Source organism: Cucurbita moschata, unplaced genomic scaffold (genome assembly GCF_002738365.1).
Source record: "Cucurbita moschata cultivar Rifu unplaced genomic scaffold, Cmos_1.0 Cmo_Scf00009, whole genome shotgun sequence".
In the NCBI taxonomy this organism is placed as follows: Eukaryota; Viridiplantae; Streptophyta; class Magnoliopsida; order Cucurbitales; family Cucurbitaceae; genus Cucurbita; species Cucurbita moschata.
In genome coordinates, this window is record NW_019268525.1 from 1,639,982 (window position 1) to 1,659,382 (window position 19,401).

General features: G+C 37.4%; 4 protein-coding genes across 5 annotated transcripts; 2 read left to right on the plus strand and 2 right to left on the minus strand.

Annotated features, from left to right (window-relative positions):
• The first annotated feature begins 6,226 nt into the window (after positions 1-6,226).
• On the plus strand, positions 6,227-9,042 carry LOC111447374. 2 transcript variants are annotated; one of them, XM_023086511.1, is made up of 10 exons: positions 6,227-6,415; positions 6,459-6,695; positions 7,034-7,114; positions 7,190-7,642; positions 7,712-7,847; positions 7,922-8,084; positions 8,162-8,290; positions 8,365-8,559; positions 8,646-8,768; positions 8,852-9,042. In XM_023086511.1, exons 2-10 carry the CDS (start codon positions 6,512-6,514, stop codon positions 8,957-8,959), a joined length of 1,572 nt encoding a protein of 523 aa, XP_022942279.1. In that variant the 5' UTR covers positions 6,227-6,415; positions 6,459-6,511; the 3' UTR covers positions 8,960-9,042. The 2 variants fall into 2 exon arrangements, with proteins under 2 accessions (XP_022942279.1, XP_022942280.1); XM_023086512.1 differs by having other exon boundaries at positions 6,227-6,695.
• On the minus strand, positions 8,952-11,610 carry LOC111447373 (probable inactive leucine-rich repeat receptor kinase XIAO). The gene has a single exon (XM_023086510.1). The coding sequence runs from the start codon at positions 11,028-11,030 to the stop codon at positions 9,099-9,101; it is 1,932 nt and encodes a 643-aa protein (XP_022942278.1). The 5' UTR covers positions 11,031-11,610; the 3' UTR covers positions 8,952-9,098.
• A 307-nt stretch (positions 11,611-11,917) lies between these two features.
• LOC111447375 (glycerol-3-phosphate 2-O-acyltransferase 6-like) lies at positions 11,918-13,676 on the minus strand. Its single transcript, XM_023086513.1, has 2 exons — positions 12,901-13,676; positions 11,918-12,823 (listed from the first exon to the last, which is right to left on the minus strand). The coding sequence occupies exons 1-2, from the start codon at positions 13,516-13,518 to the stop codon at positions 11,918-11,920; spliced, it is 1,524 nt and encodes a 507-aa protein (XP_022942281.1). The 5' UTR covers positions 13,519-13,676.
• Positions 13,677-15,748: 2,072 nt separating this feature from the next.
• LOC111447372 (hydroxyproline O-galactosyltransferase GALT4-like) lies at positions 15,749-18,998 on the plus strand. Its single transcript, XM_023086509.1, has 7 exons — positions 15,749-16,622; positions 16,812-17,044; positions 17,116-17,406; positions 17,489-17,617; positions 17,700-17,876; positions 18,273-18,380; positions 18,500-18,998. Exons 1-7 carry the CDS (start codon positions 15,749-15,751, stop codon positions 18,707-18,709), a joined length of 2,022 nt encoding a protein of 673 aa, XP_022942277.1. The 3' UTR covers positions 18,710-18,998.
• The last annotated feature ends 403 nt before the right edge of the window (positions 18,999-19,401 follow it).

Sequence of the window (19,401 nt, forward strand, 5' to 3'; positions counted from 1 at the left end):
AAGCAGTGTCATTTAGTTTATGAATCCCATAGCAAGAGCTTTGTTATTTGTGCGTTTAAATCCAGAAATGCACTTCTGAGATGAATTGCTCATTGGAAATCTGATAATTTGAACAATTTTCACAAGTTAAAGAACTACATTGTTAGGATAATGAATTTCTTCATATATCCATATGATATTCTTTGTTTATAGACTCTGGTTAATATGTTTGATACTATTGGACATGTTTCCTTTAGTTATATACTTCTAAACTGATGTAGAACTATATTCATATCTGCTGCAATCTTCTCCACAAATGAAAGGCTACTAAAATCTCTGTCTTATATTGCCACTCAGCCATCAATTTTCTCTGCCACATCAAGAGCTTGCACTTTTATTTTATTTTCATTGATAGGAGGCTCTTTTGAGGAGCCCAAAACAAAGTCATTAGAGCTAATGTTCAAAGTGGACACTATCGTATCATTACGGAGATCCGTGATTCCTAACAGATTGCTTAAACCATAATTTCCAGTGTGACATAATTGATGCCGACCACTCTTTATTACTTCCTAAATATTTTTTAGTATTTTTTGTTTTATTAAGCAAAGATCTAATAAGGCATTCCCTTTCTACATTTTTTTTATCCTAGTGTGTCATTTATTCGGAAGGATTCTACTGTGCAAACCATATTTTCTAGATAATTAGGAACTCACCATTTTTGTTTAGCATGCATTTTAGGATGTGTTCTTTCACGTAGCTATGCCTCTAGAGCTTATTTTTTTGTTCGACATTTGAGGGTTCTATGAACATGGCCAAGGTTGGGACATGATTCTATTGCCACCCATTAGTGTCCCTTAGATCTCTCCAATAATATAATATTGACACAATAGGACTTAACACGCAAAACATTGATGTTTGCTCCAACCAAAACGTGAACTCACAGTTGTTTAGGTTGGTGTGATTGTTGCTTCACAGTTTATGTTAATCAGATGAAAGATTTTCTAAAATTAAGATTCAAAGAGGAAGAACAAGCTGAATAAGCTTTTGATGTTAATAGCTGCCTTTTGATGCTTAAATGGCCATTTATTTATTAGATACATATACAGGGAGTTTGATCTTAAAACCAATCAATACTAACAAGAAAAGTAACTCAATCTTTCCAGTGTAGGATCCGTAACATATCCCTCAAGATGGTCTCTCTGTGTTCATCATTCATTGGTCAGATCCCAATTTTTGGACGGAATACTTTTTGATGTTTCATGAGTTGTAATATCATATTAGATGAATATGGGTTCTATCTTCAAACCACTTAGCCATAAAAGAAGTAACTAATATATCCTACAGAGATTGTGAGTTATCTTTGTTGTGTCCATTTTCTTTTCTATGGTTATATCCAATCATTGGCTTATTTAGGCACTCTAAACCGTACCTCCTGAACAGAATTTTGTTTGGTAGCTTTTGTATATTCTGGATCTCGTTGTCATTGTCAAGATGCAGCCCGCTAGAAGCCAATTTCACACGACTGGCAAGTTGGGGTCCATGTTGTGAACAACCACAAGAGCCCATCCTTCAATTCTTTGGGCTGGCCGTCAACCACTCATCAAGAACAGGTCGGCCTTGGATACAGAGGTGAAAAGTTGAACATTTCTTTTTCATTTTTTGTCTGAGATGGGCAACTTTTGTATATTCTAAGCAGTTGATTTAGACGTCAGGAGATGGGGACAAAGTTGATTTAGAAGTGGAGCGGTGGTTCAGCCGCCTGGCTGTCATCCAACGAACAAGGCAAAAGCAAGTGAGTCTATGAGGATGGTTGCAGCAGACACGGATTCCTTTCTTGGCTCTCAGGTTTGCATTTCTTTCCTTAGAGAACGTTACTGAATTATTATATCAGGATGTTGACACAGAAACTAACACCATTGAAACTACTGTTCCTATTTCTAGCTTTGTACTATTAACTTTCCTTTTTCTTGCTTCTTTTGCTGTGCTCTTTCTGACCCAAATGCGCCTTCAATTATCCTCCTGTGTTATTAAAGACATTGGTAGCGTTATTTCTCGTCTATATGGGTTGTTGTACTTGTGCCAACCCTTGCTTCAACCACACGTGACATTTTCTTTCCCATCTTACAACCCTGCATTTATTGGTCACCTTAAGGCTTCTCCTGGACCCAACTTACAACAAGTTGCATCAAATTATTGATGAACATTTAAAGCTCCTACCTTCTACGTTTTCGTATTCAACTCTATCTCTACTATAATTTGTCGATGAGGTTTCACCACTACCAAATATTGTCATATTTAGATTTCCTCTCAAGATTTTAAAATGCGTCTACCAAGAAGAGTTGAATACTTTGTTCTCCTATTTAGCCGATGTGGAATCTCACAATCCACCCCCTTGAAGGCTCAATGTCCTCGTTGGTACACCGCCCAGTGTCTAACTCTAATGTCATTTGTAACAACTCAAGTTTACCAGTAACAAATATTGTCCTCTTTAAACTAATTGGTATTGGAGCCAGTCACCGGACGGTGTAGGCGTTGATCGGAGTAAGGTTAGACCCTCTTCATAATAGATGTGTTTTAAAAACCTTGAGGGAAACCCGAAAAGGGAAAACTCAAAAAATACAATATCTAGTAACAGTGAGCTTGAGCTGTTGTAATGTCATTCTATGCATCTTCATTAACTTCATCACAATTTAGTTGGGTGATTCTATTGAGTTTAAAGCTTATATTTTCGTCCTCTTCCAAATGTTCTATTTTGATTCTTCAATTTTATTTTAAAATTTTTTTTTGTAACCGGTTGAGTTGAATGATATTAATTTCGGAACCTTCATTTATTTGTAGGTAGGAAAAAGGAAACAAATATAAAAAAATACTTTGTAGAAAAAAGGCACGGCCAAAAGACAAGGTTGATTGAGTACCACAATTTTGTTTCTCCCTTTTTGACTTATACAAAAATGATGAACAATCCCTTCACCAACCATTGGTAAATTGTTTAGGAACACTTTTAACTTGTTGGCATCATCAAAATTGGATGTTGACCTTTGGACATTTGGGCTCATCAAATAATCAACACCCTTAATTTTGTTTAGAAAATTTAATCTTTATAAACCCTAAAATCATGGTTTTTTTAATTGCCCTTTTGTGATCTTAAAGAGACAAAGGGAAACAAAAGGAAGTAAATCATTTTAAGGCATTGTTTTTATTAGGAGAGTAGGGCCATCTGTGTCAAACCCAACTACCACATCAATTCCCTACTACTACTACCCTTTTCATGCCATTATTGTTCATTTAAAACCTTCCCATCCCGTGCTAACTTAATAAAAATATTCTTAAATTTAAAAAAAAATTAAAAATACTTTTATATTTAGTTTTGAATGGAAACTATAAGTATTTTGTTTAAAAATAAAAATAAAAAATAAACAAATTTTAAAGTTCAAGAGATATTTTTGAAACAAAATATTAACGCTCTCCATCTAAAACTAATAGCAAGAGTATAAATTTAATTGTATTATTAAAACTTGGTAGTTTTTAGATATCTCACAAAGTTTAAGGATATTTTTATTAATTTAGTGTTATTATTATATCTAAGTTCCGGTATTTAGGTTATTCATTTAAATATATCCATAGTCTATTAAATTTTTTTTGGTTAAAAAAGTCTCTAAACTTTGCAAACCCGTTTAATAATTTTTTGAATTTTGAATTTGTGTTTAATAAATTATTAACAAACTCACAATTTTATAAAATTCACTAAAATATTATATTAACCGATTTAAAATAAAAATAATAATAAATTAACTATTAGACACAGATAATTTTTTTAAAAGATTTATTATATGAAATTTAAAATTTAAAGACAAAATAGGCATAAATATAAAAATGAAAAACTAAATTTATATTTTAACAAATAAATAAATAAATAAATTTATTGTAGAGTATAAAATACAGTACATGGGTTCAATTATTGAAGAAAAAAAACGTGGCTACATTTAAAGGGCAAAGGAAGTTGGCCCATGGATGCCTGAGTTTTCCCATTTATTCATTCTATTGCCGTCTAGTAGCTGTTAGCCTACGTGCATCTCAAAATTATTATATGTATACTCAATTTTACTTTTAAATATATATATATATATATATATATATATATATATATATATATATATATATATATATATATATTAATTAAAAAATAATTTTTAATTATATATAAAGTGATTATGGTTGATTTGTAGCAAGGTAGGTCACAAATTAGCGAATCCCAACCTACTATACCTACCTACCGTATAATTGACTTAAAAGCTGGTTTAGAATGATGTTTTAATTATAATAATTTTTCAATAATTGTTTATTACAATTTCGTGACGACCCTTATTCTTGAAACATCACTTTATTTTATTTGGTGTATTTATATAGTTGAAATTATTATTATTATTTATATATACTGTTTTTATTTTTTGTTGCCACCTTTTGGGTTAGAAGGAAACAAAGATCCCTGAATCTTGCATTAATATGAGTTTTAGTATAGTTTTATATATATATATATATATATATATATATATATATATAATATTTATATATTTTGGAATATAGGTAATTTTTGTCATTTATTACGAAGTTAAGTTGAAGTGACCATAGAGGTCCACCCTTATAGATTTTAGTTATCGTGTTAAAAATTTGAATGATTGTTTGTCGTTGAACTTTAATAGTTTGTACATTATAGAATTGAGTTTTGAATTTACGAGTGAAAATTTAGTTTAGTAATATATATATATATATATTATTTTTGTGTCAAAATGTTCGATGAGGAAAAGTAAAAATAGAAATTTTATTCTTAAAATGGTTTGACCGATATTAATTACTTAATAAATAATTTAAACTTATAAAATTTTGGTTAATAATATTTTTAGTTTACAGTAATATTTGCATTAAAAAATTTAAAATGAAATAAGCGCGTGAGGGGGCGTGATGGTAAGAGTAAAGAGTAATAATAATAATAATAATAATAATAATTAAAGAGTCTGAAAAAAAAGGAAATGTAATGCCCCACTTTCCCTCTCTTTCAGTGACAAATAATTCTTCCACATTTTCTAAATTCTTTATTTTATTTTTTTATTTTTCTTCAGATATTTTATTTTACTTTAGGTGGGAGTAAATATTTAAATCTACCTTAGGTTAAAATTTGAAAAATATTTATATTCGTGGGTTGGGTTATTAGTTTGTAAGCAAGGGTTTTCACTAATATTTGGTGTTAATTAAAAAAAGTAATTTTTATTTTTGTTGAAATTTCAAAAGTCAAATCACGTGAAAGGGGAATAATTATAACATAAAAGAAATATTAAAAAGAATCACATATTCAAAAAAATACATGGATAAAAATGCCCATAAAATGTCAAAAGGAACATCATTTTGTTTTTTTCTCATTTTTCTGCCTTTTTCTTCTACACAAAATTATGCTAATATTTTAAATAATTAAAAAAAAAATAGAAAATGTCATTTCTTTCAAAATCACAATCTTGCCCTTTTTAATAATAAATTATTTTTATTTCGACAGAATAATTACTCATTTTTAAGAATATAAAAACATAGTTTAAACCCCCTTTAAAATGTTAAATAGTTGGTACTTCAATTTTAAAAGATTCTGATTTAGACGCGTATTTATAAATTATTGTTATAAACAAAATAATTTAAAAAAATATAGAAATAATTAGACGGTCAATAATTAAATTTGATAAAAAAAAATTATTAGTAGCACATAGTTCAAAGCAGGTGACCTATCCGGCACTCGTAAGAAAATTCAGTATTTTCTAGTTGTGAATATCAAAATAGAACGAACTGTCACGTGGATGCTTCATATGAACAAATTCACGAGACCATTCAAAAAAAATTTAAAATAATCGATATGTATTTGATATATGAACGAGCGCATTTATCGAAACTCTAGAAGATTCAAATAGGTAGGGAGAAGATTTGTATTAAATTTTTGAAAGAAGAAAACAGTAAAAGTCAATAATATGGGTGTAAAAGGGAAGACTTTATGAGATACAATATGTGGGGTTAGTTGTGGCAGGCAGCCGCATTTAGGGTTTGAAGATGTCCACTCCCACACGTTTGCGTAAATCAATTAATGCCACGTGTAATGTGTGTGGGTCCGTGTTCCATTAGATTAATAGATTAATAAATTAATAATAGATTAGTTTAGATTAGATAGATGCGTTCTCACGCTGTCATCTCTTTTTTCCCTCTTTCTGCTCTGTTTCTCTCCAATCCTCTGTTCCACATTCCTTATATATAAACACATTAAATTAAAATAAAAAGATCCAATTTTTCATTAGTCTAGAGAGAGAGAGAGAGAGGTAGAGAGAGAAGGGAATTGGGATTTTAACAAACAAACGGTAGCTTTAACTTCTCTCCCTCTGCAACCAAGAAAATTCAGTGTTGTTGTTGTTGTTGCTGCTGCTGCTGCTTCTCTGTCAAGAGGAGGTGTCTGGTGTCTGGGATGTTGTTTTCTGCTACGTGATTCTTCTTCTTGTTTGCCGACATGGGTGCCTGCGTGTCCAAGCCGGAGGGCTGCACCGGAGGCAAATTTAAGAAGCCTTTTAAGAGGAAGAACCGCCGGAGGAGGAGGAAATCTTCCAAAACCACCGCGTTTTCTGGCCTTTCCGATGGATCGCACCTCTCCGACCCGATTGACCGCTGCTCATTTTCCAATCCCACTTTTCAAGGTTCCTTTTTTTTTCTCTCTTTCCGTGTTCTTTTTTTCCTTAGGGAAGAAGGAAAAATGGGGTCTGGGTTTATTTGTTTGTTTTTGGGTGTTGGGTTGAGTTTCTTTTAATATCAGAAATGTTTGATTTTGAATGATTTTTTGATGTGTTGGTGTGAAATGTACGTATTCTTTGATGCTGCGTCATGTTCAAAGTTCCTGCAAGTCATCTGCAGATACCCAGATCTTAATTCTTCCAGAACGAGCCTAGAAGATTCCCCACTTCTTTATTTATTTAAGAGAAAGAATTATAAGTAGACTGGGGTTGACTTGGGTTCTGTATAATTGTGGCATGAACAGGAAGTTCTGATGAGGCCTGGTTTGATACATTTCCAAGATTTGAATCCGATTGTGATGAAGACTACCAGAGCATTCCTGATGGTATAACTCCTTTTCTTTTACTCTCCAACTGTCTGTTATTCAATATGTAATTGTCAATCTTGTGACTTCCTGCAGACATACAGTCGATTCATAGCTTCGAAGGCGTGTCGACGTCGAGTATTTCATCTTCTGGGGATGCTAATCATGGAGATCATAATGTGAATCAGATTCACAGGCCAGGAAATTCAGCAAGAGTTCATTCTGTGAGGAGCTCTGGAAGTGAAGTTGTAATGAATCCAGATGATGCAGAACATCAACTGAAGGGTCATGGAGGACACTCGAGCGAGGCAAACGAACCGGTGTTCGTCGACGATATCTCGTCAACTGCTGGCGAAAGTTCTGCCAAAGGGGATGGAATATTGGATAACTGTGGAATTTTGCCTAGCAATTGCTTGCCTTGTCTTGCATCAACAATTAACTCTGTTGACAAGAGAAAATCTCTAAGTTCTAGTCCTCCAAGTGGACTAAAAAAGGCCGCCTTGAAATTGTCTTTCAAATGGAAAGAAGGAAATCCCAATGCTGCTCTATGTGAGTGTTCATCTTTTATGGTCTGTTTTACTGATCTTGATCGATTTTGATCGATTTCGTTTCTTTCAGTTTCGTCGAAATCGCTTCTACAAAGACCTATAGCAGGTTCTCAAGTGCCTTTTGTCCCAGCTGACAAGAAAATGCTAGATTGTTGGTCACATATCGAGCCAGATAGTTTCAAAGTTCGGGGACTAAACTATGCAAAGTAAGCGAGCAAACAACTCTTTCTACAAGTTCATCCATCATTGCATCAATGATGCTAATCCTATAAATTTGCAGGGACAAGAAGAAGGAATTTGCTCCTAGTCATGCTGCTTACCAACCCTTTGGAGTCGACGTATTCTTGTCGCATCGAAAAGTGGATCATATCGCTCGATTCGTCGAGCTGCCTGCAGCTAATTACACTGGAAAACTCCCACCTATCCTTGTTGTTAATGTTCAGGTAAACTCATCCCATGCTGGTCCTATGATAAACGTATCTGCTCTGTCACAGCTGCTTCATGTTATTGAATTCTGCAGATTCCATTGTATCCTGCCGCGATTTTTCAAGGCGAAACCGATGGAGAAGGGATGAGTATAGTCTTGTACTTCAAGCTATCTGATGGATTTGCTAAAGAACTTACATCTCATTTTCAAGAAAGCATCAGGGTAAGATTCAGCATTTGAAAATTTTCATTCATTTAAAATCTTTTAATAACTGTGTTTACTGGCTCCAAAAACAGAAGCTGATTGATGATGAAGTTGAAAGGGTGAAGGGTTTTCCAGTAGACACAGTAGTTCCATTTAGAGAGAGGTTGAAAATTTTGGGTCGAGTTGCGAACGTCGAGGAGCTTCCGATGAGCGCTGCGGAGCGGAAGCTCATGCAGGCTTACAACGAAAAGCCTGTCCTCTCGCGTCCTCAACATGAATTTTACATGGTAAGTAAAGCCTTCCATTGCATTACAGACTGCTTTTGAATGAGATTTTGCATATTAATTACTGAATGATTCATGGATTATTACAGGGAGAAAACTACTTGGAAATTGACTTGGACATGCACAGATTTAGTTACATTTCAAGGAAAGGCTTTGAAGCATTCCTTGATAGACTCAAGTGCTGCATTTTGGATGTCGGCCTCACAATTCAGGCATGTTTCTTGTAACGATGTTTTTGTGTCTTGTTTTAGCTGACTGTCCTGTTTTTCTTACTCTGTTTTGGGTTCTGAAACAGGGGAACAAACCTGAAGAATTGCCAGAGGAGATCTTATGTTGTATTAGACTAAATGGAATTGATTACGTAAATTACCAGCAGTTGGGGATGAGTCAAGAGATTCTGTAAAGTGCATCGCCATTGTATTCATACAAAAAAGTTCACTAAAAAAGCAAATTTTTAATGAGATATGAAGTTTTTTTCTTTGAAAAGATCAGTAATTTAACACTGCTTATAGCTAAGATGTTTGAATTCATCTTCTTCTCCATCAAACCTTACATGGGTTTAATGGCTTTCCACACAATCCTCTGTTTCCTATGTAAGCGCTTCGAGGAAAATCGCTCAGCGGCTTCCCCGCTGGAATTTCTCCCACTAACAGATTGTTCGACAGATCCAATTCCTTCAACTTCCGTAATTTCAGAAACCCTTGTGGAATTTTTCCAGTAAAATGGTTTCTTTGCAGCTTCAACGTTTCTAATTGGTTGGCATTCACCATAGCCTCTGGCAAGTCGAACCCCAGATTGTTGGAGCTTAAATCCAGGCTTTGTATTGATTTCAACCCTCCAATCGAAATGGGTAATCTTCCTTTCAGATTGTTATGCGACAAATTCAAAAACTGAATCCCTGGTTGTTGTCCGACATCGACTTGATCAAATTCCCCGGAGAAGTTATTGTCGGAAAGATCAATGTACGTTAAAGAATCATCTGGGAATCCGTGTTCTATATTGAAGATCTGTCGTATGTTGCCTGTTAACTTGTTCGAATGCAAATCCAGCACGCGTAAGTCCTGTAATTTCGTAATGGAATCTGGAATCTCGTAAACCAGTGAGTTCTGTGATAGCTTTAGTGAATAGAGCGCAGTGAGGCTTCCAATCCATTCTGGAATTTTCCCAGTAAGATAGTTCAGGGAAAGATCCAGTTCCTGAATTGGACTTGGAGTTCTTCGCAAGAACTCTGGAATTTCGCCATGGATTCCGCACCCTGCAAGATACATTTTAGAAAGAGATGGCAGTTTCCCAAGCCATTGGGGGATCGCGGTCAGGCTCAAACGGTTGAAAGATAGATCAATGGTTTGTATGTTTTGAAGCGACGACATCTCCGGCAACGGCCCTTTAATGAAATTGTGAGAGAGATCCAGGAGAATGAGCTGCGAAAGCTGCCCAAATGATTCCGGTAATTCGCCGGAGAATCTGTTGCGATCCAGATACAACTCCGACAGAGCTGATAACCGACCCAAAGAAGAAGGGATTGTCCCCTCAAGTTTGTTGTTTGAAAGTGAAGCTCGTTTGAGAGAGACAAGCTCCCCGAAACTTGGAGGGATGGTTCCACTAAGCCGGTTACCATTCAGTCTAAGAAAAGCAAGAGCCGGCGGGAACAACAATGGCCCCTCCAGATTGTTGTTATCCAAATACAAAACAGAGAGAGCCGTCAATTTTGTTAAGGAAATGGGAATTTTCCCGCTCAAGAAATTGTTCGAAAGATCAAGCTCATTCAACATCTGCAACTCACCAATTCTCTCAGGAATCCAACCAACGAAGGAGTTGCTATGTAAATCCATCCGAACCAACTTCGTAAGGTTCGTAATCGAATCCGGTATCAAACCCGAAAACCGATTTCCATCAAGATGCAGAAAATGCAGAGACATGAGGCTGCCAAGGCTTGCAGGGAGCGAACCAGACAGCCTATTATCATGGACAGCAAGTTCTTCAAGTTTCATAAGCTTACCTATGCTCTCAGGAAGTGGACCTCTCAGCTTGTTGCCATAAAGATAAAGCTTCCTCAGGTTGCGGAGGCGTAAGCCAATGAATTTAGGAATGGTTCCACCAAGGCCAATCAACCCTCCAAGATCAATGACCTCAACAGCATGAAGCAGAGTTATTGAAGAAGAAAGATAGCCCATCATCTCAGATTGAAAGGGGATATCGCCAGTGGATATGAAGCCTGGCAAATTGATCTCCTTGACTCTGCCAGTGGCGTTGTGGCAAGAGATGCCGTCCCAACCGCAACAGTTCCGGCCGACCCACTTGGCAAGCCTGCCGGAAGTGTCGTGGGAAATCGCAGACTTGAAACTGGTTAGACCCTTGAAATCTGCAGGGTGGCAAGCTTGACAGAGTGTGGTAATGGAGATCATAAGAACAACCCATTGTAGCAGAAGCCGATCCATTTTGATTTCGTAGTACACAGAAGTTCTATGGCTCATTATAATATGGCCAAAGGGCACGAACAAAAATGGTATCTCCGTAAACGTTTCGCTTTTGGCTTTTCATCTTTTTTGTCTCTCATCAATTCTCTTTATATTAATTAACCCACAGATTTCTCGTTCATGATGATTAAAGTAATAATTCAATGGTTTGACTAATCCAATAAACGTCCAAATACTTAATTTCTTGCTCTTTCTGAAACAGAGCAATTCTGAAACTCCTAGGTAGCTCTGTTTTTGTTCCTTCCATCCCAAGATTTGATAGCCATTGCTGTGTGATTAACAGAACAGTTTGTCTTTTTAGTGTTTCAAGAACGAACAGTTTCAAATCAAAGTGGTGAAGTTTGTATTCTTTTGGAGTAAATGTTGATGGAAGAATGTGTCAGTGAGCTGCAAAAGACATGATTTTGATTTGCCCCACTTCAACCCACCAACCTCGAAAAAGCTGTTTCTACTCGGTCAACAAAAGAACCCATGTGTTTGAAAATCTGAACGTTACAGAATTTTTTATTTATTTCTTTCTTAAATTTGGTGTGTCGAATATTATAAGGCTTCCATCTTGTTTTCTGAGTTTCATTGGATTAAATTACTTTGCCTTATCTGTCAGAAACTTAAAATATATGCAAATTTTAAACTTCCACTTTCAATTTTATTAAATTTTTGTTGAAATTAATATATTTTCATTTAGTTCATCTTCGATATCGGTGTATTATCTTATATTGGTATATGAATCATGTATAATGTTAACCTGAGTTTGATTCATGTATGAAAATTAATATTACTATGCTTATGAATCGTGTTGATTCATGTATAATGTTAACCTGAGTTTGATTCATGTATGAAAATTAATATTACTATGCTTATATAAACGATTGAAGTTGTGCTTCTTAGCATCCCATGATCTTATTAGCTTTAAGGGAAGTCTTTTTATTTTCTTCAACCATCCCATCGTTCCCAGCAAGAGCTCGATACTTATCCTTTCTAGTAAAACCAGTGCATTCATAAGAGAGCGCCGCCGCAATCCGCCGCTGAATGTAATTAGCAACCTCATGGCTCGATTTACCCGAACTCCGACTCAATTCCACCGGCAATTTCTCCAAAAATGTGACCTCATACGCCGGTCTTGGGTTCATGAAAAAGTAAAATGGGTCCATTCCTTTCCAACCCCTTGCCGTAGTCCCATGAAACATGCTCATTTTGTTCACCATAGCCACCGGTACTACCTCGTCCGTCAACTCTGCAAACAGAGCCGAAAATCGCAGTAGATACGCCTCTCTGCACGTGGTCCCCTCTGGACAAATGGCCAAATCCCCCTCTTTTAGAAGCTTCTTGATGGTGGCCGCGTCTGTGGCTCTGTCTCGAGTTAGCCTCACGGTTTTTATCGGAGAGATGAACTCCGACAGCCGGGAAACAGAGTAGGTGACAGCGGCAATGGGACGACGGAGGGCCGTGGAAAGGAAAATTGGGTCGAGGAGGGTGCGGTGGGAGCAGACGAATAGGACGCCGGAGTTTCGGCCGGATGAATTGGGGGACGGCGGTGGGTTGCCTTTGACGGTGACGCGTACGCCGAGTACTAAGAAGGCGTAGTAGACGAGTGGCATTGGGAGGAGAGAGCCGGCGGCGATTCTCAGGCAAGCGAGAAGAAAGCCGATTGGAAACCAGAGAATTGTGAGAAGGGCTAAAAAGGGAGATGGTTTGTGAACTAATCGGCCGTCGTGGAAGATGACTGGCTTGGGTAATTTGTCGCTCGGCACCGGCTCCACCGCCGGAGTCGGCGGCACCATGTAAGCCTCCTGCAAAATGTAATAAAATGGAGGCTTAATTTAATTCGTGTAAAATAAAGCGATTCTTAGTTAACGATGACACAAACCTTGCACAAGGACATGAAAGGAACATCGGTAAGGCGATCACCGAGTCCAATCTCCGGCGGAACATCTCCGAATTGAACGTTAAGAGCGTCGGCCTTGTTGGTCCCCACCAACACACCCTTCCGCCCGACCAACCCAGTCGCCCGTCCACTTTCCGTCGCAACAATCTCTGTCCCCAACACCAAATCAACTCCCAAGAACTCCTTAAGAAACGGCTCCACCATAACCGTCGGATTGGCAGTCAAAACGCAGCGTTTCCCACACGCGGAGAACACCCGCCACGTGTCAGGATGGAGGTCGGTGGAGTAGAACTTAGGAAGAACCGCACGTGCCACGGAGTGAATACCGGAAACCTTGGCCCCACAGAAGGTCACGAATATCATAATCTGAATGCCAGCAGACTCGGACACAAAATAATAGAGCAAGCCCACCAAGGGAGAGGCCAGAAGCAAGGCCAGAAGCCTGAAAAGGCCGCCGAGTTCGAAGGCCATAAGAGCGAAATAAGGGAAGGAGCTGCGGCCTATAAGCAATGTTCCATCCATGTCGGCGACCAGGGTGTGGGCTTCTCGGCCTCTAGAGCCGCACTTTGCAATGCTTGGGAAATTGGTTGAATCGGCCATGAATAACAACAAATTCTCAACATTGATTGTGGAATTAGAGGAAGTAAGTGATTATGTAGAGAGAAGGGATAATGGGTGAAGCCAAAACAATAATAATAATAATAATAATAATGGTGTATCCAAGGATTAAGGTTTCTTGTTTTAAGAGTAGCAATGGAATTTGGATACCAAATGTTTCTAGTTCGTGTCGCTCCCCCGTTTGTTTTGTTGCACCTCAACTTTCATTTTGTTTTTTTATTATGGCTCACTTCACAACTACTACTCAACTACTACTTGCTTCTCTCGCTCTCCTAATCTCTTTCGTTATTATCGAGACCTTGTAGGATCGGGGTCTTGTACAGTCCCACCTCAAGTGAAGTACAAAATCTCGTCTAACTAGGATCTTCGTTTAGATGGGAATGAGGAGGGACCATGAAACATTTTTTTATGCGTTAAATAAAATGGAGTTAGGGACAAGATTATATTCTCCCATCTTTATCCTCGTTCGCGTCCATTTATATATGTTTTTTTTTGTTATATTAAAAAAATAAATTAGTTAAAAGACTATGTTTTAATATTAAAATTTGAATTTCTAGAAATGATTTTGGTAGAATATTATATATAGGTCGATTATCAATTTATTAGGACTGTTTTTACGATTTTTAAATAAAGATTATATAAAAAAATTAAAAAAAAAACCGGTAAAAATTACTCACTCGAATATGATATCAGCAAATTTTTCATGAGTAATACCCGCTTTAAACTCATAAAAAAGATAAAAAAATTTAGAAGGATGAAAATGAAATAGGCGATTGGAATGAGAATAGAAAGTTTTTGAATCTCCCATATACCTCTCTATTTCATATAAAAAATAAATAAAATTTAATAAATAATCAATAAAATTGAAAAATAATAAATTTATTCGAAAGTATCTCGAAAATAAATTTAACTAAAACTAATTCTATATATAGAAACGGAGCTGCATATATTTTGTTCCTCGATTTTGTGGGTGCTTTTATGACAATTTTTGGATCGTCCATTCTTTAAATTGGTTGCATGTTGGTGACACGTGTCACTCATCCAAGCTCCAACAGCCCCATCCTTTTCTTCCTTTATGGAAACCTGTCAGAATATGACGTGGTCAGATGTTATAAATTCTTCCACATATCCTCTAAATTCTCAGACCACCGTCCATAGCATTTAATCCTTAATATAAACCATTAATCATCAACCGACTATATAGTATAATAATTATATCCATAATTTTACCTTTTAAGCCCAACCACTTTTAAATTTCAACTATAAAAAATATTTAATAACTTGTATTCAACAAATTTTGAGTCGTTTGAATTCAACCCACTATTCAGTATGATATTTGTAAATAACATGGTATGGACACGAGAGGATTAATGACTCGATTGAACTTGGAGGGAAGAATGTTTAAAATGTCTCGATGTCTCAATGTTATAAACGATACATGGGTCTATTCTCGATGGCATGACCGAGTGAGCTGTGATAATGGACGACACCCTTAATTTGGAATGACGTCGTGACATAGAGACCATATCGTTAAGATAGTATGAATATAAAATAAAAAGAATAAAAGATTAATGGGAAGTTGAAGGGTTAGAGAATCTAATAATATAAGAAATGAAAATGGGGATAACCAAACACGTCCTAAGAGAGAGGAGCAACAAAGTTGGGCACCACCAACACCAGGGCCGAGTGCAGTGCTGGGATGAGGTGTTCATTCCCACCACCACTTAAGCCTCTTTTCTTTTTCTTTTTCTTTTTCTTTTTTCTTTTTAAAATTTTCGAATCTAGTTTTAATTCGTTCCCGTAATCGGATGCAATAACAACGAAGGTAATGAATGGATTAAACCACGTTTGTGACAGGTTGATAATGCAAAGCACGCAGAAAATCAAGCCATGTGAGCTCTAACACGCTGTCGTTTTCATCTTCTTTCCTTTTTGTTCTCTCTTTTTCTGTCTCTGTGTTGTTTTCGAGCTCAGTTTTCCAGAGAGCTTCAATTCATTTCCATTTACTGGTACTAGGGTTAGGGTTCGTCGGAATTCTTGATTGTAGAAACGAGGTGTTCTAGTTTGGAGGGGAATCTGTTTGCATAAAATCCCCTACGTTTTTTTTGTTCTTCTCTCGTCTGATTTCTTGTTTTTTTCCCTGTACTTGACCTGTTTTTTGGTGGGTGGTGCTGGTTTTGTTCTACATTGCGTTGGGGGCGAGAAGGGGAGGATGAAAAGGGGGAAATTGGATACAATGGTATCACGAAACCGAATTAGGTTGCTTCAATTTCTTATGGGGTTGGTGTTTTTCTATCTGCTTTTCATGAGTTTTGAAATACCGCTGGTGTATCGAACCGGATATGGGTCGGTGCCTGATGATGGAACATTTGGATTCACCAGCGACACTTTGCCGAGGCCGTTTCTGCTTGAAAGTGAAGAGGAAATGGCTGATAAAGACGCCCCTCGTCGACCCTCTGATGATACCTTTCTGGTTTCTCATGGCTCGCCGCATCGGACACCCGAGAGGCGAATGCGTGAGTTCAAGAAAGTTTCGGGTTTAGTCTTCGACGAAAGCACATTTGATCGTAATGCTAGTAAGGGGGAGTTCTCGGAGCTTCATAAAGCGGTTAAACATGCTTGGGTAGTGGGGAAAAAGCTTTGGGGGGACTTAGAGTCCGGCAAAATTGTTCTCCAACCCAAAACGAAGACAGAGAATCAGTCGGAGTCTTGTCCACATTCGATTACGCTTTCTGGATCCGAATTTGAGGCACAGAGTCGGATTCTGGAGCTCCCCTGCGGCTTGACGCTCTGGTCGCATATCACTGTGGTGGGGACGCCTCGTTGGGCTCACTTGGAAGATGATCCCAAGATTTCAATCTTGAGGGAAGGGGATGATTCAGTGATGGTTTCACAGTTTATGATGGAGTTGCAAGGGCTGAAGACGGTGGATGGTGAAGACCCACCAAGAATTCTTCATTTCAATCCAAGGTTGAAGGGAGATTGGAGTGGCAAGCCTGTTATCGAACAGAACACTTGTTATAGGATGCAATGGGGCACAGCGCTGAGATGTGAGGGATGGAAAGCCAGGGCGGATGAAGAAACAGGTAACTCTTGTTCATGGTGTTTGTATTGTCCATTGATTAGAATTCTGTATTGAACTGAACTAGCTTTGTTTTGATAGAATGCATTGAATCTTTTACCAGCAAGTTCTCCATGTTCTTACTTTGTTTTGCGTAAATCCTGAATTTCTTCATGAGAGATGTTACCTAACTTACCATTGTGATGTTATGAAGTCGACGGGCAGGTAAAATGTGAGAAATGGATTCGTGACGACGACAGCCATTCCGAAGAATCGAAGGTAATATGGTGGTTAAATAGACTAATAGGACGCACGAAAAAGGTGGCGATCGATTGGCCATATCCTTTCGCGGAGGGCAGGCTATTTGTCCTAACTGTGAGTGCTGGGTTGGAAGGTTACCATATCAATGTTGATGGAAGGCATGTCACTTCTTTTCCATATCGCACTGTAAGTACTCGTTCTTCTATAAATCTAAATTGGTACTCTGCGTCGATAGCTTAGATTTATGGCGATGGCAGGGGTTTGTTCTGGAGGATGCCACTGGGTTGTCTGTAAATGGCGATATTGACGTGCACTCCATATTTGCTGCTTCCTTACCTGCTACACATCCTAGCTTTGCACCACAGAAGCATGTTGAGATGTCGACACAATGGAAAGCCCCTTCACTTCCCAAGAAAAACGTGGAGCTTTTCATTGGTGTTCTTTCTGCTGGCAATCATTTTGCGGAGCGAATGGCTGTTAGGAAGTCTTGGATGCAACATAGATTAATCAGATCTTCACTAGTTGTTGCTAGGTTCTTCGTGGCAATGGTAAGGAACGACGTGCTTGTCAGAAACGTTCCATCATTTGTATCATAATAGTGACAACAAATTCTATGTTACATTCTTACAGCACGGAAGAAAGGAAGTAAATATCGAGTTGAAGAAAGAGGCCGAGTATTTTGGAGATATTGTCATAGTTCCTTACATGGATAACTATGACCTCGTTGTGCTGAAGACGATTGCAATCTGTGAATATGGGGTGAGTTGTGAGAAAATGACACAAACCTTTCGAGTTGAGTAGTCTTTGTTGTTGGAAATATGATTCCACGTTGATCTTGCAGGTTCGCACGGTGGCTGCAAACTATATCATGAAGTGTGACGATGATACATTTGTTAGAGTGGATGCAGTGATTGATGAAGCTCACGAAGTCCAATCTGATGGTGGGAGCCTTTATGTTGGAAACATGAACTTTCACCATAAACCTCTTCGACATGGAAAATGGGCAGTGACTTACGAGGTATGACCGTAAGAATGCATACTGTTTTTCATCGAGCTTCTATGACGATAATTAATGTCTTATGGCTTTGACTGTTTATGTTAATCCTTTTTCGCTGCGTTTCATAACATGTTTGTGTATGCATTTGTTTACGATAAGTTCACGGGTAGGTTAAGGGCTTTCCATCCCGAACAACCAAAAGTTGCTTGGTGAATGGATGTTTATAATCTATATAAATCCTCCTGTGGTGATGCTTGATCAAATCTGGAGATAAAATTTCCTTGTCCCATCATTTCATTAGCCTGTTCGTCGTTCACTTTCGCATCATTCTCTAAATACCATCATCTCAACCATATGGGGGGCCTATAAATTGGTTCATAATTGCATATTTAGGTATGTTTGTTTCGATCTGTTCAGGAATGGCCAGAAGAAGATTACCCAACGTACGCAAATGGGCCGGGTTACATTCTGTCATCGGACATTGCAGAGTATATCGTATCCGAGTTTGAGAAGCACAGATTAAGGGTAAGTTTGATTCAAACTCCTCCCCTTCCCTTCCCTTCCCTTCCCTTCCCTTCCCTTCCCTTCCCTTCCATATGATTAAAGAAGAGGTAATTAATATTATGAAATGCACAATAACACAGTTGTTCAAGATGGAAGATGTGAGCATGGGAATGTGGGTGGAGCAGTTCAACAGTACGAAACCAGTTGTATATCATCACAGTCTAAGGTTTTGCCAGTTCGGGTGCATTGAAGATTACTTAACTTCTCATTACCAGTCTCCTAGACAGATGGTGTGCTTGTGGGAGAAGTTGGTGCATCAAAGAAGGCCACAGTGCTGCAACATGAGATGATTCATATTTATCCAAATTTGAGCACAAGAAGAAGAAGAAGAAGAAGAAGAAGAAGAAGAAGAAGAAGAAGATCTTCAAGTTTTGGTTCAAATCTGTAAATAGTATATAATACAAGTGGGAGGGATAAATCTAATCTGGAAGCTTCCTTTTCTATAAATTCTTTCATTTTTTGGCTTTCTTCCTTTTGGTTTTACTTCCGGTTTATGTTATATCCCATTTATGCTATAAATGGATTTATCATCTCAATTATCAATCTCGTTGTTGGGCTCCACTTAGTAGTGATTTTAGAGTAATGAAGGCTATTTGCATTATGTTATGTTTTCCCTTATTGAGGTATTCCTCTTTTTCAGTCTTGGAAAGGTGACCCGCTGGTTGTCACTTACCAAGATTTCCTTCCATTATAACAATCGAGGTAAAAAACAAAAAACAAAGAGGTAAAAGAAATTTATTTGGTATGTTTTTTGTAGTTGCTCTTTACTTGGGAAACTAACACTATTTGGTATGTTTTTTGTCGTTGCTCTTTACTTGGGAAACTAACACTATTTGGTATGTTTTTTGTAGTTGCTCTAGTGGTTGGTAGAATAGTACCATATTATTGTGGTTGGTAAAATAGTACATATTATTTTGGTTGTGTCACGCAATTTCAGCTTCAAAAAAGAACAAAAAGAAAAAAGAACAAAAAGAAAAAAGAA

Coding starts and splice junctions, on each gene's coding strand:
- LOC111447374 (XM_023086512.1), top strand. CDS start 6,512: ATGGGTGCCTGCGTGTCCAAGCCGGAGGGCTGCACCGGAGGCAAATTT. Junction 6,696..7,033: donor TTCCAATCCCACTTTTCAAG/GTTCCTTTTTTT, acceptor TGGCATGAACAG/GAAGTTCTGATGAGGCCTGG. Junction 7,115..7,189: donor CTACCAGAGCATTCCTGATG/GTATAACTCCTT, acceptor GACTTCCTGCAG/ACATACAGTCGATTCATAGC.
- LOC111447372 (XM_023086509.1), top strand. CDS start 15,749: ATGAAAAGGGGGAAATTGGATACAATGGTATCACGAAACCGAATTAGG. Junction 16,623..16,811: donor CAGGGCGGATGAAGAAACAG/GTAACTCTTGTT, acceptor GATGTTATGAAG/TCGACGGGCAGGTAAAATGT. Junction 17,407..17,488: donor CTAGGTTCTTCGTGGCAATG/GTAAGGAACGAC, acceptor ACATTCTTACAG/CACGGAAGAAAGGAAGTAAA.
- LOC111447375 (XM_023086513.1), bottom strand. CDS start 13,518: ATGGCCGATTCAACCAATTTCCCAAGCATTGCAAAGTGCGGCTCTAGA. Junction 12,824..12,900: donor CTTTCATGTCCTTGTGCAAG/GTTTGTGTCATC, acceptor TACATTTTGCAG/GAGGCTTACATGGTGCCGCC.
- LOC111447373 (XM_023086510.1), bottom strand. CDS start 11,030: ATGAGCCATAGAACTTCTGTGTACTACGAAATCAAAATGGATCGGCTT.